Here is a 25,614-nt window from a genome sequence, read left to right as displayed (position 1 = left end):
AGCTCATGTATGTTTCCTTCTAGAACAATGACTTGGATTTGGATATATGCCAGTCTAGTTGAGAGCAGAAACTTTCCCTTTATGTTCCAGTCCAAACTGTTAAAACTGACAAAATTGTCAAGAAAGCTCAGCAATATGAGTGGAGTTGTGTTCGACTGACTTTGGAGAGGTCAGTAAATCACAGGTTGCAGAGATTTGGTGTTCATCAAAATCTGCCTGTATTTGATCTGCTAACGAGGTACAGCTGCAGTTGATCCCTCCTGGAAAATTAGAAGTAGGAGGAAATCAGTTTGGTTTTTACCCTGCGCCATTGTTCAGGAGAAATGTTTTTTCTGGCTCTGCGTATATTGGTGTGGGCTTTTAGGACAATTTCCCAGAATTTTTTTTCCTTTCTTCTTTTATCACTGTATTTTTAGAAAAGCATAATCTTGGGGGGAGTATTATAACCAGTCATGTAATCATCTGCTGTTGTGAAGGTTCTGAAATGTTCATCTATGGGATAATGGTGTCTGTATCTCTGAGTTTTCCTGTCTGTCTTTCAGGTGTTTTTAATGTGTAAGTGCCAGTGTGTGTGTACACAGGTAATATTTGATGAAGTTTGTGTTTTTATGCATGGTTTCTGTGACTGGGGCTAGGGTAAGGTGTAAATCTAATTGAGTAGAAGCTGCTCAGGTGATTTATATGATTGAGCAGGGTGCACATCATGATAGGTTCTTAAGGGCTGTTTAACTCCCTATGAACTGAGAGCTCTCTGTTTTTGAAGTCATGCATATCATGGCTGGTATATTGGAATTATAGTTTTTCTTAATCAAGCAGCAGGATTTTCCCAGGAAATTCCTTGCATTATAACTGTAATTCTAATTCTTTTGTAGAGTGTAAGACTGTTGTTTTGCTTTTCAGGAGTGTGATGGTCTCTGATTCACTGCCATCTGCTCACTTTTTTGTTTTTAATATAATGTGTTCTGAAGCCGTGAGGGACTTGTGGCTCTGGATACTTGTTCGAAGGACTTGTGTTGGAAATTCAGATAGGAGAGCCAAAAATCAGGAAAGAATCATGGAAGAGAAAACAAGAGAAAGAAAAACTGAAGGTAAAATAAATGAAATCTGGGGAAGGGGAGAAGCCTTTCTATGAGAGGGAAGACTTTACAGTGATGTAGGAAAAAAATGTGTGGAAAAGTTGGGAGGGGGTGTGTGTGTGTAATGATTTCTTCTTCACGTCCTTTGCTTTCAGACAAATCTGGAATGTAAATAACAGGGAGATTTTTGAGAAGTTTAGGAAGCACCTTGTGAGCAGTGCTCTGGCTACAAGGTTTAGGGGTGGTTATTGGCCTGTAAATGCTGCAGAGTCAGCAGAGATGTGGCTTTGGTTTTATTGAGTGGCTGCTTGTTGTGAGAATTGGTGGGGGCTGGAGGAAGGGAGGCTGAAGCTCATATCTGATGAAGTGTGTGAGTGTAAATGCATCAGTTTAGGTGAACCAAAATTGGGTAAGACTCTTCTGTCTTCTGAAGTCTGAATATGAGCATGTTTAGTCAGAGATTGGTTTATGGCCTAAAAGATACTAAATAATAATTTAGCTTGTCTAGTGGGATGTCCTTCTTTATAAAAATCTAATCTTTCTTAATAACCTGTTAAGGTCTCAAGTCAGTGCTGGGTGCTGGGAGTGCGGTGGCACTGCTATGAAGGCATAGTGCCTGAGTGGAAGTAGAGTTGGCTCTTTATCAGGGAGGGGAAAAAAGGGATCTTGTACTTTTTTCACCTATTTAAACACAATGGGTTCTCTTTTTCATAGTTGCTCCATAATTGATATTCTTCCAGGAAAATTTCTGAAACTCGTCCATGAAAACGGTTGAGCTTTTTTTGTGTGTGTATTTATGCATATTCTACTGGTGTAGCAGTATTTGATGTGATTGTTATTTGTTTTTTTCCCTACTTCTGTTGCCTCATTACCCAGATGGATGTCACCCTGTCATTTGAGGGGAGGCTACTTACCCTATATTAAGGAGGCAGAAAAAGATGCCAACTCTGTGAATTCTTCTGAAAGGGTTTTTCTTGTAACACTGTTTCTAAAAAAATGTCAACTTGAAGTGAATAAAGCACTTTGCAGTAATTAAGCAGTCTATGTTAGCATCTTAGTAACATGCCACTAGGTATTATTTTGTTCTGCTTTCATACAGTTGTTAGCTGAAGCCAAAGAGATAATATACATTATAGTGTGTGAGCTATTTGTGCAGCACCCACCCAAGTGATTAAAATAAGTGTTGGTTTGTTTTTTTTTATAGCAGTAGGATATAATGGTAATGACATGATGGGGGCATTTTGGAAACTGATAGTTTAAGAGCATGTATTTCAAAGCTCCTCATCTAACTTCTGTTACTATTTGAGGCTCCCTTCTTGTCTCCCTTTTGGAAATCCCAGGAGCACCAGCCTGCAACTGAAAAGCTTCCTTTCAGGTGGGAAGGAATCTATCCATGTTTCCACAAGATATGTGCACTGATAGCAGCTTGAAATTATTTAATTGTGAGACAACAAGCTGTTGCAGTAGTAAAAAATAATGTTTACTGTATTGTTCATATTACTGTAAGCTCTGGGTTGGTTAGTTTGCTTAGCAGAGCTGTGCTGGACCTGAAATCTGTTTGGTTTGAAACAATGCTGGCTTTTAAACATGTGAAAATGGTGTATTTCCTTTTTGGCAGCAGGTGATGAAGTATGTGTTCTGAAATACATCATAGTAGATGAAATGCATGAGAACAAATTATGAAGTAATTGCATCGTATTACATAGTTGTCTTTTGTGGCTTCACATGAATTGACTTTCAGGTCCTGAAGGACTTCTTTTAAGCTCTTCATATGTATATTGAACTATTAAATACACATGCATACTGAGAACGTGGAAAATATGGCTCTGCGCCTTTTGTAAACTGTCAGGGAGTGTTTTGCTATGGATGTAGGCTGTGCCCCTCTACTTTGTGTTGGATGGAGTGGTGCCCATGACTCAATTCAGCCGTATGGACAAACCATGTTCCCTCTGGCTGGTGAATAATCTGCTGCTGGTTCACTTCTATGTTTTCACTGAAATGTTCTGACCCTTAACTGGAGGGCTCCATATGCTTCCTGCCTTGGTCCCTGATGAATAGGGCAGGAATTGGCAGCAGTATGGCCTGTTATGTGACCTAATTTGTGTGGCGTCTGGGTGGAGCGCGCTCTAATCTTCACTAAGCGGATGGCTGAGAAAGTGAATTGCAGTAATTCCCCAGCTGATCCTCCAGCCGGTAAAAAGCATGCTTTTGCTGAAGGGGAAGGACATGCCTTGTACTCTGACACTTGTTACGTGCCGTGATGAATTTCTATGTAAGCTTTCAGAAAAACAGCAAACATTTCAAGGGTTCTCCACATAAATTCGGAAATGTGGTGGCTGACTTTGTGACAGTGGACAGCTTTCCCCGGATGTCTGCCTGGTTCAAACCTGGCACACAGCACTGTGCTCTGACAGCTTTCTGTAGTATTTGACAGATAAAAGAGCATTTAGTATTGCTTGTGCAGATGGAAGCAGGACGGTTGTATCTGTCTTGCTAAATTTCAGTAAAGAGTGGATTTTGTGCTACAGTTGTGAAATATCTCCTCTTTATTAAGGCAAAATATTATTCAGGCTTGCTTAACTGTTCTGGCTCTGATTAATTTGAGATTAGGGCCTGAGATATACTAACTTGTAGTATATAGATATGATGCTCAGTTGTATGTCTAGGATGTAAGGAGGGGGCATCCCAGATACTGGAACTGCAGCCATGTCAAAGATCATATAGTTCCCACTGTTCTGGTAAACTGGCTAAAAGGAATGCATCAAGTTTTTTAGCAATGAGGCTAACTTCTTAAAGAAATAGCCTGTAATGAGCAGGCAGGTCCTGTCCCTGCTTGTCCCCTCTTGTGCTGATGACTGGTTCTAGCCCAGCGCTTTTGCGTGATTGCCCCTCAGCTGCCCTCTGACACCAGGGCTTCAGGACTGCCTGCCTTGGATTGAAAGAGAGCATCCTGCTGGGCTTCCTGAGCTGGTGAAGTGGAGCCTTTAATATCACTTTTTCTCTCAGCTATACTTTCCTACTGCTAGTATTGTATAGCTCAGTCATATTAAGCTTCACGTTATTTTAAAAGGTTCTTAGTGGTTTAATACCTTGTAATGCGAAATATTTTTAAAGCAATTCATAAAACACTCTGCACAGACCACTGAAATTAACTTCTACTCCCAGCTTAACTATAACAAAATCAATATTTAGTTGGCTTGTTTGACCTAAGTCTTTTTTATATACAGGAAAAACATTTATTTCCACTGCTGCTTTTAAGGTAGCAAAGAGATGGTAAAGTCGATACTTTCTGAAAGCAGGAAAATAGATGTGCTCTAAAACTACTTTCTCTCTCATATATACAGTTCACTGCCAAATTTGTTAGGCACATCTCTTTGTAAAAAGTTAGTTACTGTTTCTCCACCTCCTATGCATAAAACAAACATTATGAGCTCTTCAGTTGCTTAAATAAAAATTTGAGTTGAATATTTGAAAACTAACCTGCATAAATAGCATCCATTTTCTTTTATCTGATTTTCCTGTAGTGTAGGTCTTGCATTATATTTTTTGACTGAATCATTTGTTAACAATGCCTGTTGCAGTTTTCAGTGAATAAATTTTAAGCTTCAGCTTGCTGGTGACAGTTTGAGATTGAAGGTTATACACTGAGATTCTTAGAACTGTGTACGAGAAAGTCACAAAGTGCTGTCACCTGATGTCTCACCATCATTCCTGTATCTCATGCCATGAAATCTCATGGGAGCATTGCTTATCTAATCTATAACCAGTAGCTTAAAAGAAAGGTTCAAAGAGTGGGTTACACAGATATCTTCCTTGCAGGGACATGCCTCAGCCTTTTATTTGTGATCTCAAACGCATGTAAAGTCTGTCACAGTGATCAAGCTTATTTCTTAGTTTAATATAAATGAGAGAAACTTTCATCAATGAACTTCAGTATCAAGTGATGACTTAGTGCTAGTGTACTTTGCCATAGTAAGCAAGCAGTAAATGTGCTGGGCAGTTAAATGGAAACAAGTATTTTACCCTTTTTGGTTTTGACCTTTGGACAGAATTGATTATTCAAAAGTTAACGTTAGCAGCAAGAGTTGCAAATGGTACTATCTGTACAGGATTAAACTGATTACAGGTATGCCTCTTGTATTTTTAGTTGATTCTGGTGTAGTTTCATTCCTGTCTTTAATACAGTCAAGTGATGTATTCTTAAAAAGAATCAAACAGCCTATGATTCCCACTTTAGTGCACAGAGCCAGCCTTCTGTTGAAGGTTCTTTCAGTTTTGAGTAATTTATCTATTGGTGACTGAGGAAAAAAGTACTTGTTTTAACCATTTAATTGATTTTTGCAATTGAAAGAGAAACCAAGATACTGCTGACAATGCAAGGTACATAATCCTTCCAAGAGATACATTTTGACACTGGATTAATATCAATACCCAGTGCTATTTACATTCACTGTTAGACTCAAATGATTATGAGTGGTAGGGTGCAATACTATAATACACTTTTATGTAGAGCATCTATTTTATTGCTCTGGTTTGTTTTTTCTGTTGTTTTTTTTTTTTTAATGTATTTCATGGTTTGTTTGTTGTTTTTTTTTTTTTTAATAGCAATAAAAATAGCTTCAAGAGTTTGCCCTCAGGAGCTGAGCTGGAATTATTTTGTGGCCAGGTATATTAATTTACTATCTTATCTGACATTCTTCCCTGAGCTAAGGGGAAAGATTTTTCTGTGTAAATTGCAGTAAGTTGTGCCTTATCACATTTGGTATTGGCATTATTGATTCTGAAAAACATGTTTGCCATTCAACCCCTGAGATGGGTTGACTTTGGTTTCTGCCAGATGCCCACTCAGTTCCTGCCTCACCCCTACCTCAAATGGATGGGGTGAGGAAATAAGATGGAAAAGCTCATGAGTTGAGATGAAGACAGGGATATTGCTTGCCAGTTTCAGGCATGGGCAAAGCAGACCTGTTGGGGAGAAAATTAATTTAGTTTATTGACAATTAAAATAGAATAAGATGGTGAGAAACCAAGACAGAAACTACAGTGCCTTCTTCCCTACGTCTCCCTGTTTTCCCAGGCTCAGCTTCACTCCTTCATTCCCAAATCCTAGCCTTCCTCCCCCCATGGGAATGAAGAAGTCTGCTTATTTAAATTATATCTTCAAATAGATTTTAAAAAATTATTATTATCTGTGAGAAGCTGGCTTTTCTTGGCAGACATGCAGTCAGTGCTCAGCAATAGTGTGAGCATAAAAATCTGTGGTCTAAAAGTTTCTAGATAGCAAAAATGGACTCCTGGTCTGAAACAAACTTAAGCATATCTGAAAATAAGTCAAAACATGATTTAGCAGATATGTTAATGCTTGTTGGGAGCAAGGTTTGACTGATAGTGTTTTCTTGTCCCTTCCTTTATAGCATGTGACTCTACAACCAACACAAACAAAACTTGCTGGGGCAAGTAGACTTGCATTAAATATTTGCAGCATCTTGAAATGGACTCTATCAGTTGCTAAGCAAGTGCAATATTCTGCTGCGCTGTGTGTAAACGCTACTCTTGTTTTTAATGGCATCAGCTGAAGTAGTTTGCAGGAGCAGAAAGACTAGTTCACAGACAGCTAAGCAGAAGCAGTGGATGTTTTCTAGCCCCTTTTGATCAAGGCCTGCTATGGTGTTCCTTATTCCTGTGTGCTGCCCCATCTTGTGCCTCCTCTACAGCAGTTACAAAACTGCCTGCCTTGAAACTGTCCCTTCCCGGTGACAGACTGAAGGTTCTAATAGTGTTGCCCTAGTGAATATCCTTAAACATTATACACAACAGAGTCATTGCAGGTAAATAATTAGCTATTGTTTTTGACACTGTTAAGGTGGTCTTTATCTGTAAGATAGGAGACTATTTCCCTAGACTAAAAATATTCACTCTAGCCATTTGGGGAAAAAAGCCTAAACAAACCTACCAAAATCAAACAACAGAGACAAATATACCTGAGTGTATAAACAAATTATCAGTGTCTGGAGGAATTAAGAAAAATAAGTATTCTTCATCAAGTTCAGTAGTTGAGCAGGGAGTCCTGCCACAGCTCCCAGTTCAATTAAACATCAGGTGTGGCACTGTGATTAGATCTATAACCACCTTACTTTTCATATAGTCCATGGGAGCAGAGCAAAACTGATGCTAGCGTTGGTAGAAGTTTCTGTAAAATGGCTCAGACAGCTGGCAAAGCAATAGGTACTGTGGGAAACACTTCACTGGCTCTTCAGGACTTTTGAGGCAACTACAGCATCTCTGATTGGCTTGTCTTACGATTGACTGCTTTGCAGTGGAAGAGTGCACTCTCGTGTCTTAATAAGCTATGGAAGGTTTTTTATCTTGCTTCTCTGTCTTTGTATATTCATTTTCCTGTTGTGTTCTCATGCCAGCATAACCGATTTATTGAGCCCTTGCCTTTTCAACAAACAAACCAAATGTGCAGTTGAGGAAGAGTTAAAGTTCTGAAATGATAACTTAGGTTGTCCAAGAAGTATTTTTTGTTATTTGGGGAAGCTCCCTGGTATAGCTAAGTGATATGGTGTGTGTTAACTTTGAACAAGTATGATCTGACTAATAGTGTGGTGGTTTTGTGAGTGACCTTCATTTTCCTCCCTTTTTGCTATGCTTAAACATTTCTTTGAAGTTCTTTGATAAATACCTTCCATTTCTCAGGCTCTTGTTTCATCCACTCTTTCCTGATGTCACTATAGTATGACACTTCTCTATTTTTGTCTTAAAGCTAGTATTTTTGTGTCTTCAATGCTATCTGCTTTCTGTCATCATCTTTCTCCCTCTCCTTTCTGCTGTCCTGTGGTTTGGAAATTGACATGATCCAGGTGATGAACGTGTGTCATAAGGTTGGAGGTGTTACAATATATACAAACATCCATGTTTCATCCTTGCTTACTCTTAATCTCGTGCAATTCTTCCTCTCCTAAGAATGAGTGTCCTCACATACTGCCTTCTTGTATGGCTTTTCCCATTCTGCTAAAGGTAGAGAATAAAGGTAGAAATTCATTCTTTCCTGGAACGTCTCCATTTTTTTTCCCACAGTGTTCGTATTTGGGGGTAACAGGTAATAAAGCTTGGCAGCTGGAGTTCTGGGTCATCTTCTGATGCTCCCTTACTGAGCCCAAACTCTGCATTTGAAAGGTGAAAAGGCTGGTAGTCACCGTTTGTTGCTGTTCCTTTTTGAAGCCATGCAAAGACTTAAGGAATACTAGTGAAGCATTGTGACATGAATAGAAACAGTGGAACAATGTGACTTTGGTTATAGACAAGACTAAAGCTTCTGAGCTTTTATTTGTTTAGGTTTTGGGAAGTTGTTGGGTTTTTTGATTGTATACTTATCTCTGCAGGACTGGAGACAAGTCTCTTGCATGCAGAAGGTTGTAATTAAGTGCTCAAAATTCAAACTAGCATACTAGGTTGCTAAATCAGCTCTTTGTCACGCTAATTCTTTTGAGAGCAAAAATCTTCACATATATCTTGTTTCTCTAGCCTCCTTAGAAGTCCTCTCTCTGACACTCTGGTGATTCTTCCTTTACAGTCTTTCACTCAGTTTTTCACTTGTCACCTATAAAATTTCAGTTTTGTTTCTGAATAGAGAGAAGTCTGTGAAAGTCTTGTGAAGCCAGTCATGACAGTTCATAGCTGGACTAAAAAAAGTGCTGTTGGATAAAACCAGAAAACTGCTCTCTGGTCCACCCTGCCTTTCTAGCACTTCCAGAGCCTTTGTTAGCTGGGCTGTGAAACTTTGATGGGGATGTTAGCAATATCTAATAGAATAACTGCATAGAAAAGGGAAAACTGTAGCTTCTGGCTGCTCAAGTTATCCTTCACATGTGAATTTTCATTTCCAAGCCTATTGGACACGGTTAATGTTTCTTGTGCTGTTTGAGCAAGTAGCAGGTAGATAGGTGACTGACATTCCACATGCATTTGGTTCTGCTACACCAGCTCACAGATGTGAATGCAATTGCAGGAATTCTTTCTTTACCACTTTGATGTGGTAGGCTTCATAAATACTTGGGTTTTGCAAACAGTCCTACTTCTTCCACAAGTTGGTCATGAGTCAACAGTGGACAATCTGAAATATGAACAGCGCATTGCAGCTTGCTCAGTGGTGTGCATGAATTCATATGCCCTTCCATACACCCTTACTACTGCTTCACATCTCCTTGCTCTTTTGCAGCTTAACAGGTTTTATTTCCTTTTTTTTATACTGTTGCTTCACTTGTGTGTTCTGGTTAACAAAATATCCTAACTTTTAAAGAGTAGCCTTAAAGTAACAGTAGTGTGGACTGTCAGAAGTGGAAGGTGACATCAAATCAAATAGGAATAGATATTAAGATCTAATCCATATTACAGTAATTAAACTTACATCATTGTGTTGTGGATGGAAATGTTTGTGATATTTAAAAAAAACCAACACTAAGTGTTTTTGTGATTTAGTTTAGGGATTGTTGTCCAAAGGAACAGGTGTAGAACAAAATCTTGGAATAGCTGTTTAATATTAATCTGTTTAAGGTTTTCAATTTTAGTCATACTACAGTGGTTTAAGAGGATATGTTAAAGTGGAGCAGCTTAAAAGACCTCTGTAGGTGGGAAATGGAATCTGACTAAATTGCAGGCATGAGAACATTAAGTGTCAAAAGTATTTGGTGGTTACAAAGCAGCTGGACACTAGCTGACTCTGAACATCTTGTCATACCCTTCCCTCTTCTTGTCTTTGAAGGCAAAAGTACTACCTATCCCCAGCCAGTTGAATTGCCTGATCTTTGCCCAATGTATGTATCTGTATTGCTGCAAGTTCACTGATGTGAACTTGAGTTAGAAGTAAGAAAAAAATGCCTGCCAATGAACTAAAGAAGTCACAGAGTATTACACATTCGTTGTGCTGCTCTCCTGAGTGTAGATGGGGGGGGAGAAGCCTTGGTGGGAAGCTAATTCAGGGTTAAGATATACTTAGTCAAGGTTCTTGGACCTCTTGCCATAGTAAGACCAAGCATATTTTACATGTTGCTTTCAGTTTTGCACTGTGATGCAGATAAGACTGGCAGAAGTGCTAAAGTTACTTGTGATAGTTAAGAATGAGAATGTTGAAAGGAAACTTTTACATTTGTAGAAAAGGATCTAAAATTGAGTTAAAAATACTATCTAGATGTGTCTCCCGCACCTAGTTTGTAATATGCAAAACTAAAGCTTCAAAGGCTAGTCACGTGGGGACTATAATGTCTTTAGTAGATTACCTGTGATTTCTTATTTTGTAGTTATTTCACCCTGTTCATACCACTTGTGCTTTCTGTGATCGTAATGTTATTTTAATGCTTCAGAAATAACAACCTTCCTTTTATTGCTTCCGTTAAGGTGTTATTTCTATTTGCATAAACTGAAGAGTGTGAAATGCATTGTTGGTTTTTGTGTTGTTTTTTTTTCCTCTTTACTACTGAGCTTTGTAGTTTGCCATAAGTGCATCATTTTATTGAGACTCTGAAATTTGAAATTCTTGTAAATGTGTATGAAGTTAATTTGTTATTGTAGCTTTCATTTGGAGAAGTGCAAATGCATGGTAAATAGAAAGGAAGTTTCTCTTAACTCCATTGGGGAACCACATAAAAGAGTTTTGCTTTTCTTTGATAAAGAGCCAGTCTCTTTGCCTGGTTCTGGGATTGCATCCCTGCTTTATCCGATGTCATTTCTTATTTGACCCTTCACCTCTTAGCAATTACACATTAATACAGAGCCCTCACAACCTGCTCAAATGTGTTGGAGCAATTGGGCTTTGATTCACCAGAGCTTGGCTGGTTCTTGGGAGTATTTACATGGGCAGGTCTGAAGAAACAAATGTGTGGTTGATTCTTGAGAGAACCAGGAATGTACAGGTAAAGTGCTAACAGCCAGCCTCAGACTGGGGTGTCATACTAAACCCTGCCTTTGTATTTGAACAGCTCTTGTTCTATCTGTGCTCATATATAATGTACTTTTTCCTGGGGGGAGATTGGGAAACACTTGTTCAGTGCTAGTTTATAGTAAGAAACATTATTTGATGCTACTTGCAAATCATTTTTCTTTCGGGGTGAGGTGAAGGTGGGGGGTGTGAAAGCCTTGGAAAAAAATCCCACTTGCATTTTGTGACCCGGCATCGTGATCTTGTCCTGGCTTTTTCTGGGTGGGGGTAAAGTGCTGATCTTCCTTTTAATCCAATATGACACTGGAAATGCATAAATATTTTTATTGATCAAAGGATCTAAGACTGTATCCTCTCAGTTTCAAGATAAACCTTTGAATTGAGTAAATGATAATTTTATGTTGCATCAAAAGCTTGTGTCTGCTGCAGAGATTGTACTTTGCATTTTGCTTTTACTCTGCTTTATAGCCTCCCTTTTTACTAGTAGAAAGAGTTGATCTGTCATGTACTTACACTTTCTTCCTCAAAATAAGTGAACTAAGCCAATAAAAGCCCTTCTTTGGCACAGCTTTGGCTATGCCCGGGAGGTTTTATTAGTGATGCTCATGTTCCTTTTTCATATACCAAGCCAATGTAGTTGTGCCAGCAAAACTCATAATGTGTGTCTGTGTTTAGATGTTGACTTATGCCCCTTGGTGGTAAAAGCCTTTTCTTCAGACTTAACCCCAGTGATTTTTCCTGTGTTGCTAGCTAGTTTTCATTTTAGAGGTCATCCAAAGACACGACAGCCTTACATATGGGGGAAATGCCTAAGCATTTGAATTTAAAAAATTGCTGTCTAGTTAAGTGAAAGTTGAAACACAGGTCTGGTTTTGAAAGGTGTTGAACACTGGTACCAGTCTAGTCTGTTAATAATAATCTGTGTTGGCTGTTTCCACATTGAATGTCTGATGAACTTCTTTATGCCACTTGCATCTCTTCAACGTGGGTGCTTTGATTCACTATTCCTGTTCAGTTTAGCAGTGATTGCTCAGGGGAGTGGATTTCTGTATGGAGGGCTGTGCTGGGTTTAGCCTGGCAGGGTACAGCTAGATACCATGTGTTTATACTTGTTCCATAAGCACATCTTCAGTGGTGCTTCCTCTAATATACTTTATTTTACAGTGGTTTGCAGTTCAGGGATTTTTTCAGCCATAAATTATATCCATCTTTTTATGGACTCTTAATTCCATAAGCTTATCTCTGCTTTTTTTAGCCTATTTATACTAGTGCTTTCTTTTGTCTTGCTTTCACTTCGTTATCATCATTAATTTAGCTGCTCATCCTAGTAATATTCAGGCTGCAAACTCGGCCCTCACTGAGGCATAGACACCACCTGCTCTGCTGCAGGGACATTAACCTTTTGCAGAGGGCAAAACAGAAAGTCCAGGACTTGAAGGTCTTAAACTACTTCAGCTGGGCAGCAGCCCACTGGGCAAGGGCTGTGAATCCTGAGCTTGTGTGATGCCTGACTCTTTAGCACCAGGAAGGCGTGCAAGAACCCGTTCCAAAAATGCACTCAGGACAGGATTACACCTGTGAGTGTAACTGATTTACTGGAGTTGTTGCTGGAGGCAGCAGTAATAATCTAACTTGTCATTAGGTGATCTTTCTTTTTGCGTAGCCAGTTTCTAGGAAGGTAAAGGTGGTGTGCCTGTTCTGAATTTTATATGCCCCCGCAAAACCAGTTGATGCATTAAATTGACAGTAATCAAACCCCACATTTGCACAGGTTCCATCACAGTCCTCCTTAAAGTTGGCCACTAAATAATAAAAGCACAGAAATTGAGATATGTGCACATAATTCTTTTGCCTAAACAATGGGCTGCTGAAATCCCTTGGGTCAAGTTCTGCCAAAGGCCTGTCAGACTGAACTTTGGTTGCTCTCCTTTTGACTGCTCTGTTGCTGTATCTTCTCCAGTTTTGGTCACCCTGTTTAAAGTGGCATGTCCTGAAGGAGCTTTCTGTACCGAGATGCAAAGTCTTCTTTGGGCTCATATTGATGGTGATCAGTGACTTGCTTGATTACATAAATACTATTTTAATGCATTCTAGGTATTTATTCTGCAATTTCCAAACAGGATTTATGTACTTCTGTACAGTTAACAGCAGTTAATCGGGGAGGGGGTTCAATGTTGGACCTAATTAATTACTAAGCCAGGGAAAGAAATGTTAGTTTAATTAGGATATAGGATTAGCAGTGCCTGTACCTACTGCTGTTCTGATTAAATGGCAAAAGAAAAGCCTTATGTTTGCCAGAAGCCTCAAGGAGGGGCCATTCATAATACTTTACTCCAATTTCTCTTGTATTCTTTCCTCATTAAAGAGTCTTGCTAAATACATGAATTTGATAATATACTCTTATGACTGTGTTTCTTATTGTCTCTAGAGAAAGAATAGTAGTTTCCCCAGAGTGCTCAAATCTTTGCTTAGCATCATGTCTTTCTGTACAAAGGTTCCCCCTTCGCCAGTGGTGCAATATTTCTTTTCCTTGGCAGGCAAATGAATGTGACTTAGAAATCAAATATTCAATATATCTCAATAAATGGGCTTGTCTTTTGCTAAATTTTCCTCACTAGAGCTTGGTGACAGTACAAAACTCTTAACATTCTTTGGGTAAGTTGTGTGAAGCTAAGAGCAGGTGAACACAGAGTGATTGTTTCTGTAGTGAACTTGCCAGAGTATTTTAGACATAGAAATTGAGAGTACTGTGTGAAGCTAAGAGCAGGTTAGCTTACAGCGATAATTCTTGATAATGAACTTGCTGGAGTATTTTAGGGATAGAAATGAGGGTATGTGCTTTGCATTATCAGGTATTTTGGATTTAAATTCTTCAGTCATCCTGTTTGTTCTTTTTGCTTGCTTCTCCTTTATGTTTAGAGCACCACTAGACCACATGAATTTTAGGTACTTCCTTTAAACCTTCTGCATTTCAGGTTTCATCTTGGTAATTACAAAGGTTAATAGGCTGAGGTAAATAATTTACAGGCATCAGTGTGACTGATCCTCGGCAAAGGAATGGTATAGATGCATAGCTACCGAAGCTCAGGCTTGGCCTGCCTGCAGACAAAATAAGCAATTTATGATTTTTTTTAAACTTCATTTGCTTGTTTGATTTCTGGAAAGACTGGGCTCAACTTTGTTTCTAATCAGTATGAAACAGTTTGAGTTAGGGAATACTTTGTATTTGGGGTTGCCCTGGGTTGCCCTCCCACCCCATTAGGTCCAGGACCCTGGGCTAGGCAAATGGGCTCTGTAAGTGCTTTCTGACCTTTGCCATGCTGTGCTTTCTGTGAAAACGTTTTAATGCAAAGTTTGACTAAATTTCTTGGGAGCAATGCAAGGAGCGGCGGATTCACATGGGTGGTGAAGGTTGCTTAAGACTTATGAAATGGCTTGAGGCTAAAGGACTTTTCTTGATCGTGCAGTGATTATAAGTTACAAAGTTGCAGCAAACATCTAAACTTTGCACATTCATGTGTTTGTGGTTTTTTTCGGGAGGGTCTAGAGGTATTGTTACAAGTGACAGAGGGCATTATGACTGTTTAAAGACACTACTGTTCTCTTTTCCTAATGTCTGAGTTAATTGGCACTGGAAGATGTATATTATCTTTTTATTACTTCCACGGATGAAATGCAATTACCTGTCTGCTGTATATTTAGGTCTTAGTACTATATTTCTAAATACCATCAGAGATTTGAGGCAGTCAAACCCAGAAAACTAGTACCTTGACTTTGCATAACTCAGCTGCCAAAGTTGCTATGTTATGAATGTCTTTGATACTGGACTGCTAGGAAAGACTTAAATTCCATGGGGTTATAAATTGCATTTGTTTTTAAGTAACTCTTGTCTGCATGCTGCTGTCACTGAAATAGCACCTGTGTGGTGGTGTATAGGAAGGTACACAGTTAATGTGCTTGCAGAAACATTTCAGTGTAACTATGTCATATTTTAAATATATTACCAGTGGACACGTTTTTGGGGAATATGTTGATTAATCTGTTGTCATGAGGGAAGTAGGATACTCTTATGTTTGTCTCTCGATCTCCAGTACCCTCCTCCTCCTCTGTCCTCCAAACTGGTTCAATTTGGATTAACTAGTGGGATATTTAATCGAATTTTCAGGTCATACAACTAATTAAATAACTGCAGGTTCTGTGGAAATCAGTGGCTGGAAGAAGGAGAGGTCCTGTACCTCTAGCAAGAAAATTGAACACTGCGAGGCTCAACAAGGTGGTAGCAGCAAAAAATTTAGAAGTGTGCTTGGAAGATGGCATTAAAACAAAGGTTGGGCAATTTCATTATTTTTAAACAATTTAGGGTCATCGTGTCCTCAGTCTCTTTTTCCAAAAGGCTGAGAGCCAAGATGTATGCCAAGGAAGGAAGCACTTAGTGTGGAATACATCACAGCTCTTATGGATGCCATGAAGGTAGGCTGAAAAAGTTGGGGCTGTTCAGCCTGGAGAAGAGAAGGCTGCTTGGAGACCTCATAGCAGCCTTCCAGTATCTGAAGGGGGCCTACAAGGATGCTGGAGAGGGGCTCTTCACTACGGACCGTAGTGGTAGGACAAGGGGTAACAGGTTAAAACTTAAACAGGGGAAGCTTAGACTGGATTTAAGGAGGAAATTCTTTACTGTAAGGGTGGTGAAGCACTGGAATGGGTTACCCAAGGAAACGGTGAATGCTGCATCCCTGGCAGTGTTCAAGGCCAGGTTGGACAGAGCCTTGGGTGGCATGGTTTAGTGTGAGGTGTCCCTGCCCATGGCAGGGGGGTTGGAACTTTATGATCTTAAGGTCCTTTCCAACCCTAACTATTCTGTGATTCTGTGATTCTATGATTTTATGAATGAAGTGCCTCCACTAAAGGAGAAATGAGAATACAAACAAAGTAAAGATGTCTATCCTGCTGCCTGATAGATGTCCAGTCAGCATTTGCAAGTGGAGTATGACTACCTATGGCTTGTACCTTGTGCGCTAGAATGGAATGGGAGCTGCAGTGAGAGGCCAAAGAAATCATGTGGAAGAGCTGGTACTGGTGGTGTGCATAATAATATGGGAAGCCAAGCATTATTAACCTACTTATTACCAAACTGGAGCATGTAGTAGTATGTAGGTGCCAGGTATTATTAATTTACATCTCAGAAATTGATTTCTGTTTGTGAAAAACTGTTCACCTGCAGAGGTTTTGAGCAGGAATGACAATGGGCTGTGGTGGAAGGTGATTTGAGTGGAGGTGGGAGAGAAGGATGGACAAGCCTGGGAAACAAATGGGCCTCTCTCAAGGGGTGGATCAGGAAAAGTTTTAATATTTGGGAGTAAAAAGGCAGAGAATAGGGGATGAAGATGATCTGGGGTTGCAGCCTTTGGGGTTTTGGAAAAGTAAGATAAGAAAGCCTCTGGCTGAACAGAGATGGGATAAAGATTCTGGAATATGAGGGGACAGAAGTTCATTGTTGTGAATAAGAACTTTGCAGAGCACTACTGTCTTTACCTGCCTGTCACAGAGAACAAAATAACTTTACATCTTGTACTGTGAACAGGCTCCTGAAGATGTTGAAACAAGATTGGTTGTGATGTCTGCCTGACTTGAAATTCTTGCATAACTGAGATACTTGCACTTGCATATACAGAGTTTGTGGTTTGGCTTTCTTCTCTGTCCAAGTGATATTGCTTATTTGGGCCTGAGCATGGTCTCTGACATCTGTTGTGTCTCTCCTTCCTTCTGGTATGCAGATGGCCTTTTTGTGGGGACAACTCCTGTGTTATGCAGGAGATTATGCTAGATGATCACAATGATCCCTCTGACCTTGTATCCCATGAATCAGCTCCACAAATGCAAGTGGAGCCTAATAATAGTTCCAATTTGGGCAGAGAAAAAAAGAGCAGATGGCTGACACCAACTTGTAGAAAGCAATTCTGCTTTCTTTGTAACCACTTAAAAATGCAAAGATGTAATCTGTGTTCATTAAAAACAAAAAAGCTGTAGTAAGTGTAGTTTGTGATTCTTAACTTTTATTTGTTTGTGAATGTACTCTAAGTGTCCTCCTATTTGTTTGCTTAGAAACATCTTAATCACCAGATTTTTGGCAGGTGTTATCTGCTTTTTGTCTTCTCTTTACATGTGTCAGTCTTGTTGGTTGGAGCCTCAGGGAGATGGCAAGGGCATCTTCTTCCTCTCGCTGTTGGTGAAATTTGCTCTTTGATATTTATGGAGGACATATTTTCTAATCCACTCTCTCTCATCATAGAGGTATTTCTGATCTTTGGTCATAGGCTTGCAAGGCTACTGAAGAGGGCTAAAGTTGCTGGGGGAGTGGAATACCAATCCATCCCACCAGTTTGGTGCCAGAGCCAGCAAGAGATGCCCAGAGCCTGGAGAGGGATCACAGCTCAGCAGGATTGCACCTGAAGAGCAGCACAAAGGAATTCCTGCCCCTCTGGCCAGCCAGTCAGTTTCACTGGGGGCCCAACTGAAATGCTCCTGTACAAACGCATGTAGCATGGGGAATAAACAAGAGGAGGCAAAAGCACGCACACACCTGTCGGGCTATGATCTTATTGGCATCGTGGAGACATGCTGGGGTGACCCTTATGGCTGGAGTGTTGGAATGGAAGGATACAGGCTTTTGAGGAAGGACAGATGGGTAAGATGAGGAGAGGGTGTCACCCTCTATGTCAGTGACCAGGTAGAGTGCATGGAGCTCTGCCTAGGATGGATGACAAGCTGATGAAGAGCTTATAGGTCAGGATTAAAGGAAGGGCAGGGACAGGTGATGTTCCAGAGGGAGCCTGCTACATGCTGCCTGACTAGGAGGACTGAGGGGATGAGGTCTTTTATAGACAGATAAGAGTAGCCTCACATTCACAAGCTCTGGCCCTCATTCTGTGATTCTGTATCTTAAAGTTTTAGGGCTTTTCCTGCAGTGCACTTGTTGATAGCTGTAACCCTTTGCTCTAAAGATTTTGGCAGAATTTTCTTGCAGCCTTAGACCTTGATGTGTGATCACTGGCAGGTTGCAAAAATACGTGCATAAATATATTTGTATGACACACTATGGCCTCCCAGGGCTGTCTTGCAGTGGGAGCTGATGCTGCTTGGTTTGATCAAATATTAAGGAGCCATTGCAGGCTGTTGGAGAGAAATGTGATTTTGCCAGGCCACGGAGACCCCTCGGAACAGCCGTGTGTGGGTGTGGGGACACTGCCTCCAATTCCTGGCTTTGTATTGTGTCCTGTGAAAACAGCAGGTTTGCTGGCTGACCAGTGTGGGTCGTCAGGCCTGTTGCATGGTGCTGCACCATTATTTCTGTCTCCCCACAGCTTGCTATTCTCTCTAGCTTCCTTTTAAACATCATTCCAATGTGCTGAGACTGGCAGTGTGGCATTGCTTTTGCTGGGAGGTATGGAAACAGCTATTTTAATATTGCCTCAGCTGCGAGGTTGCCATTTTCCAAGTTATCAGTTGCCTTGTGATTTGTTGTTTTTTTTTTTTTTATTGTGAAATAAATGCAGTTTAGCTTAGGCTCGCAGCACGGTTCGGTGAGAACCAGGGGTGTTCCTCATTACTCACCTGTGGTGTCTTGTTTTTAATGGTGTCTGCTGTTGGGAAACACCAGGGAGCTGAGGTGCCGGGGTTGTTTTATTTTTGTTTTGGTTTCTTGCAGTGCTGTATTTCATAGTCTGGTCTGTAGAAGGATTTTACAATTTGGGCAACTGCCTTCTGTGTGGCAGCTGCTGTAGGCAGGTGTCAATACTTTTTGTTAGAAACACTGTTAATGTAACTGTGGTTCTGCCAAACTGCTGAAGTTTGGAGAGGGAGAAGGAATGAAGGAAAAGTTTGTGCTCACCACTGATTGTGAAATTGAAACTGCAGTGTAAAGGTGAAAGCTTACAAGACAATTACTTGTTGCTGAAGCCATTTGTTCTGCCATGGCATTGCAAGAGAAGAGGAGACCTGCAGAGCAATCTTAACGTTTACTTTCTGTTTCTTTAAAAAACCCCAAACACCCTTCCCCCTAAAAAAAGCCCAACCTGAAACTTCAGGGATGCTGATAAAGATTTCTCCGTGTTAAGGAAGTCAGGGTCCTGTAGTTCTGATGATCATGAGAGTGTCTTCTATGACACTCCAGTGCTTTGTGACTTCCTTAGCTTTTTGCTTCTTGCTAGTGTGGGTAAAATCCATGCTGGTTTCCACCTTCAGATTTTAGATGCTTATTTTGTGTCTCTCTGTGAATTAATCTGAGTGAATTTGGCAAAAAGATACCTGCTTTCAAAACGCTTTTTCTATCCAGAAAATCCTGCACCCAAGAGAACAAAACTTTCTCTCTTTTTTTTTAATGTCGTCAGGCTTTCAGACGTGCTAGTCCTGGGTGGGGCAGTATCTACAACAGATACTCTTGCTTGCCTAAAGGCTTAGGCAAAGGGTTGTTTCTAACTTTGTTACATTCCAAGTGTCTTAATTGAAACCCACAGGCTAATTCCTTCTTTTATTTCTAAATTCTTTTGCTGAGAACTTAAGTAATGAGGCAGGGAAGGCATATCTAAGTCTTAAAATGTGAGATGACCTTTGGTAACTTGTGCTGGAATGGTTGGGAAATTTCTGTACTTTGTTTGTGAATCTACTCTGTATGCTTCTCCAGGGCACCTTCATTATAGTGCTGCTCTGACAGTTGTTTTGGGTGTGATAACTTCTGTCTTTCAAAAACTAAATAATACGGTTCTGTCATGAAAGCATGTAATGTGTTTTGGGGAAATAAGAAAGCTGGCTCTCAGTGTGAAGCAGAGGTTGAGTAAAGGATAAACTGCAATCCAGTGAGGCTTTTGTTTTTACCCTTATGTTTAGATCTTTTAGATGCCTTTTTGCCCCTGAAAGTGATATTCACAGGGTAATAGGTTGGACTTGAACTGAGGTTTCAAGGTGTCCCAATAAAATTAAGGGGCAGTATTGAGGGTGGAAGAGGTACATAGGCTATAAATGCGACTGTTGGGAGTGACTGAATGCCGGGACACAAGCTGGGCATCTGATCACAAGAGCTGGTCGTTTTGAGGATACTCCAGTTGCATGGACATACATCATGTTGTATAACAGAAACAGGCTTCAGTAAATAAGCATCCGGGATAGGAAAGTTTTCTTTCCTCTGTTGTCATCACAAGAGTTTAATTTTGCATGTGTGTGTGTTTAGGTTTCTTTTTATTTCCTCCTAAAGGAACAAACTGTTCTGACATTGGCCATTACAAGTCCATTAAGTGACTAGAGGCAGGCAGAGCCATGCTGGCAAGAGGAAATAGTCAGTAGGTGATGAAGTGGAATCTGGCCCTGAATCAGTCCTTGGCTTGTATTGTTAAGCTGCAGCACTGTGAAAGGAAACACAAAGGGTTTAGCAACTTGGTGAATTTGTTTCTCACTGGGCTGTGACTTGCTGACATTTTTAATGTCTTGTGTGAGAATTTGACTGGCTGGAGCACCATGTGTGTTGCTGAATGGTAATATTGTTTTTTTGGCCAAATGTGGCTAGTTTTGTTATCCAAATTATAATGTCAGCCCCTGGGGTTAGCTTTACAGACTCAGAAATCTAAAGAAAATTAATCTGAGGGATGAAATTACTTGTCACTGTTTTGCTAACAAAGCACCAGCACTTCAGTTACAAATTTCTTGCCAGCGATTTGTAGCAGAAAGCTTGACATAAGCCTAGCTCTTTAGTGGCCAGTTACAATATACTAGTTTTGGAGGCTATTATAAAGCAAACATGAAAGCAGAGCCTGACTGGGCAAGTGTCACCTATGGGTTTTATAACTGAGCAGGATGTTTTTGGAAGTTTGGAGTTGTGGGAGTTCAGATTCCTGGCTTATCTGAAGTAAAAAGGATGCTCCGATACTGAAGAAATAGTAGGGGTATATACATGTTCCTATTCTTTCTTTCACAGTTAAAAGCTAGGCTATTAATGCTTATCGAAGTCATGTGTGTTTTGGTTTCTTAGTTGGTTGATTTGTGTGGGTTTCTTTTTTTGTTTGTTTGGGGGTTGTTTTTTTTTTTTTTTTCCTTCTCCCTAGGAAACCCTCTTTTTGCAAAGAGGGAAAAGAGGCTGTAATTTTAGTAAATGTATGCTACTGCAGCACACATATGAGGACTACTTACACAAACTGGACCTGAGGTGTTAGGGGAGCAGCTGTAGGAGCAAGGTCCCCTGATGGAGTCCTGGCAGGCTGAAGCTGGTGTAGTGCTGAGAAGAGCTGTCACCTCTTGCCATGTGTGTGCCTGTGAATCGGCTACTGCCCCAAGATTGGGGTGTCTAGAGCTTCTAGTACATAGGAGTTTTAAATACATTCCCTTTTCATAACTGTTGTTATCCTTTTACACAGTCAGTACAGTTATTTTTGGTCTTTTTCTGTGCTTTGCCTTTATCATCTTAAGGAGTAAGCAGATTAAAACAACACAAGACCTCAGACTTTGGGGCTATTGATTCTATCAGAAGCCTAAGGAAGGAAAGGGTAGAATGAGCCTTAGGAAAGCATCCTGGTATGCAGTTATGTACCAGTATGGGAGTGTTGGCAGAAAAGGGATAGAGCTTAAGGAATGGTATTTAGAGAGAGAGAGAGAAGGGTGTTTAAATCTGAATACATTCAATACAAATAGTATTTGCAATTAATGTAAGACATTATTGAGAGTTGGGCAGAGTATGGGATTGACTTCTGTACAAAGCTAGCTTTTTTTTTTGTCCAGCGGTGGCAGTCATCAGTCTGTTTAGTCTGTTCCTGGCTCCTAAAAAAAAGAACAAAACAAAACCCACCATAAAATCCCGTCAAACAAAAATGGGAGGTGAAAAAGGTGTAAATACATTCAGTGTATTTGGAATTTGTATCTTGACTGTGTCAGTCTCCTGTGAAAATGGGTACTTGGTACCTGCTACCTGCTGGTAGATAGTATCTGTCTTTGGAAAGGCACTCTTGTTTCACTGAGGGAATAGAGCAGGGTTAATGAGATCTTTTGGGTAATTGTATTCTCCAAGAACACCACCTTGAATGTTAATGAGCTGTTTTAAGCATGGCTTGCTGTGCATACACTGTAGGTATCTTGAAGCTCTTTCAGAAAATTCATTTTCTCCATTGGGCTATCTTTGATTTCTGGGTGAGCTCGAGGTGCAACTGAGGAGTAGGCTATTTTGGATCAGATTTAGATGGGGAAGAGGAGAGGCACAGAAGAGTGAAACGATGGTTGCTGGCTGCCATGTTGCAGCAAATATGCACTCTTCGGCGTGCCCCAAGCAAGTTTTTCAGCCATAGCTTAAAAGAAGCCCAGAACTGAGGTTTCACTTTAAATTGATATGAACATTTTCATAGAGCTTATTCTTGCAACTTTTGTGATGTCTCATTTACCAGTGTGACTTCTTTTGTCTGGACTGAGCCAATCCTGCTATCTCTTATTCATGTCTGTTGGGTGAAAAAAACCTAGTCATTTGTTCTGCTGCCCCAGTAGCCTGAATATAACAGATTTATAGCTAGATGTATTAGACATGAATTGTATCAGTTTCAGATGCATGTTGGGCCAGAAACAGGAAATTCTGAGCTCATCTGCCTGAAGAATCTTTTGGTAGTATTCTGTGACTTTCTTTCTTCCTTTCCTTTCCTTTCCTTTCCTTTCCTTTCCTTTCCTTTCCTTTCCTTTCCTTTCCTTTCCTTTCCTTTCCTTTCCTTTCCTTTCCTTTCCTTTCCTTTCCTTTCCTTTCCTTTCCTTTCCTTTCCTTTCCTTGCCTTTCCTTTCCTTTCCTTTCCTTTCCTTTCCTTTCCTTTCCTTTCCTTTCCTTTCCTTTCCTTTCCTTTCCTTTCCTTTCCTTTCCTTTCCTTTCCTTTCCTTTCCTTTCCTTTCCTTTCCTTTCCTTTCCTTTCCTTTCCTTTCCTTTCCTTTCCTTTCCTTTCCTTTCCTTTCCTTTCCTTTCCTTTCCTTTCCTTTCCTTTCCTTTCCTTTCCTTTCCTTTCCTTTCCTTTCCTTTCCTTTCCTTTCCTTTCCTTTCCTTTCCTTTCCTTTCCTTTCCTTTCCTTTTTCCTTTCCTTTCCTTTCCTTTCCTTTCCTTTCCTTTCCTTTCCTTTCCTTTCCTTTCCTTTCCTTTCCTTTCCTTCCTTTATTTATTTATTTATTTTTAAAATAAACAGGTTTTTAGGTACCCGATGGGAAGCCTGTGAATTTAACGTGTAGGTGTCCTGCCCAGAATGTGCTGTAAGGCTGATTCTAATGCAAAGGAGCTGCTGTGGTTGCTGGCAAAGTTGAAATATTTGTGTGACTCTGCAAGTACCAAAGTCTTGTAGAGGTTTGAATGGCTTGACAGATTAGGCAGAGAATTCTCCCACTCAGACAGGATAGTGTTTAATATGACCTATTTTGAGCAATCTAGGATTAAGGAGAATGCATTTTCACTCATTGTTTTCTTCTTATTTTCTCTTTTCAGATGAACACAATGATGTACAGAAAAAGACCTTTACAAAATGGATAAATGCTCGGTTTTCTAAGGTAATGTTGGGTTGAAAGTACTGCTTTATTTTGATTGATGGTTTAGAACAACATTAGTTAAGTGTACTTTTACTCCTGTAGGATGCTCCTAATAAAATGTGTGATAAAACCAGATAAAATACTGTAATGTTTGTTCCCTCTGTTTCCTTGTGCACATAAACATTGGATACTCTGTGTTTCATTTAAGAAAAAGATTCTATCTATTCATATATTAAAATACAGTTATTTCCATAATGGTGTCTGTTTGTGTTTGGTCCTCTTTATATAGTTTACTTCTACATGCAGTTTTCTGAGGGTCATTACAGGAAATTTTGAACCTTTGTTGCTGTATTTACTCTGTGCTGCTGAGTCAGCTTTACTCATTCAAAATACTCTGCAAACCTCCAGTTGAAGCCACCTGGTTTTGCTACTTGAGTCTTGGCTGTGAAATTTTGTATAATTACTTTCTCATTTTGAATTTTCCTTGGTGCTTGTGCTTTAAAACGTTTCCTGTTTTAATTCTCTTTACTGACTGGAAGCCTATTGAGGATCTTGTTTTGGGATGAGAAAGGAAGTGGTGGTTGCTTTGCGATGCTATTTAAAGCCTGGGTTTTATGCTGTTCTGCTGATAGTGAAAAATGACACTTAGCCCAGGAGCATGGTGGCTGTTTGAAGTTTCCTTACTTTATGGTTTGAATGCGTGAAGGAACCTGGGCTATTATCAAAGTAAACTCCTAGTTGTTTTCTAGCCAGTATGGTGCTGCAAGTGGATAACTATAGTTTGCACCCTGTTAATGAAACGAGGCATATATGTGACATCCTGAAAGTAGGTATAAATATAGAAGCAAAGGAGTGTGTATGTGTAGTGTTTGGTTTGTTTATCTTCTTAAATACAGCAATGACAGTGCTATAGCAATGAAAGGCTGCCTCTGGAGCGCTGCCCTTCTGAAGTTCTTGGTCAGCAACATAAGAAATTTTTTCCTTCCTTCCCTTCCTCTGCAACAAGACACTGGGCAATGCAAGGCTTGTGGCCTTGGTTGATTCACTTTGGCTTAGGTTTGTCTTGGTTGAAAGCTGATATCCTGCACTCTTCATCTAATGCGTTCTTGGCTAGTTTGCTTGTCAGGGAGGAATGTGTATGCATAACTGGCTGCTCTACACTTTGCTTTTGGCTAGTGCCAAGAGGAAAGACAGTCCTGCAGGAGGAGGGTTAGACAGGGCAGGAACTTGTAAGAGGTTAAAATGTGGTGAGAAAAGAAGGCCTGTTTGTAGAGACCCTGGTGTAAAGATGGTATAAACATGGAAATGACAGTGATACTGCTGATGTGCTGTGTGACTTGTTTGCATGCGTTATGGACATCATGTTGAAATCGGTAAAATTGCTTTCCATCTTCACACTTGTACACCCACAGATATATTTTATAAATTGCCATTTCCTTTTATGCCATGTATTCGAACAGATCCTGCGTAGCTCCTGGATTTCCCTGCCATAGGGTATGGTCAGATACTCATTTGGTTTGAAGTAACTCTAACTTCATGGCCCATTAAACCACCTAAAGCTATGAAAGCCATGCTAATGATTAAAGAGACTTATATAAAAGGACATACTCTGGACTACTGCACATCCAGTTCAAACTTGAGTATTGCTACTTTGCTATGACAAGACTGATTTATGAAGACTGGCATGTTCAGATTGCAAGGAAATTGCTGGTGTTAAATAGAAATCACCTTATGTAAGAAAGTCTGTTTTCAACTGTGCCATGAAAATGTAGAGAGACTGATTTCAGTCTTATTGAAGTTTTTGCATTTATCAAGTCATTTGGGTTGTTTAAAATTCCTGTTCTGTAAACTGGATTGATTCAGCTGTTTAGTGTGCTAAAGAGATTTTTAGAAGCTGGGTAAATGTAATCTGATTTACCACTTTCTTTTCTGCAGTGCATCTGAGGAATTTTGTATGGAATTGCAGTGTTCGCTCAAAAAACTTTGCTTGTCCTTCCACAATAATTATATTGTTGTTGCCCTTCATTTAAACACAGAAAAAAAATAAGCAGCAAAGCCTCTATAAGGTAGCTTGGCATA

The 25,614-nt window shown here is 40.0% G+C and overlaps 1 protein-coding gene across 3 annotated transcripts in view; it reads left to right on the top strand.

Moving 5' to 3' along the window:
* Positions 1 to 25,614, top strand: part of UTRN (utrophin) — a 369,401-nt gene that overhangs the window by 35,529 nt on the left and 308,258 nt on the right. For all 3 annotated transcript variants that reach the window (XM_061378712.1, XM_061378711.1, XM_061378710.1), the window contains exon 2: positions 23,495 to 23,556. In XM_061378712.1, the coding sequence (XP_061234696.1) occupies positions 23,495 to 23,556 (62 nt within the window). The remainder of the gene's footprint in view (positions 1 to 23,494; positions 23,557 to 25,614) is intronic.

This window comes from Neopsephotus bourkii, unplaced genomic scaffold, assembly GCF_033783945.1.
Source record: "Neopsephotus bourkii isolate Nb327-2 ecotype Australia unplaced genomic scaffold, CSIRO-AGI_Nbou_v1 NB_1767, whole genome shotgun sequence".
Taxonomy (NCBI): Eukaryota; Metazoa; Chordata; class Aves; order Psittaciformes; family Psittacidae; genus Neopsephotus; species Neopsephotus bourkii.
This window is presented reverse-complemented; position numbering and strand designations above follow the sequence as displayed.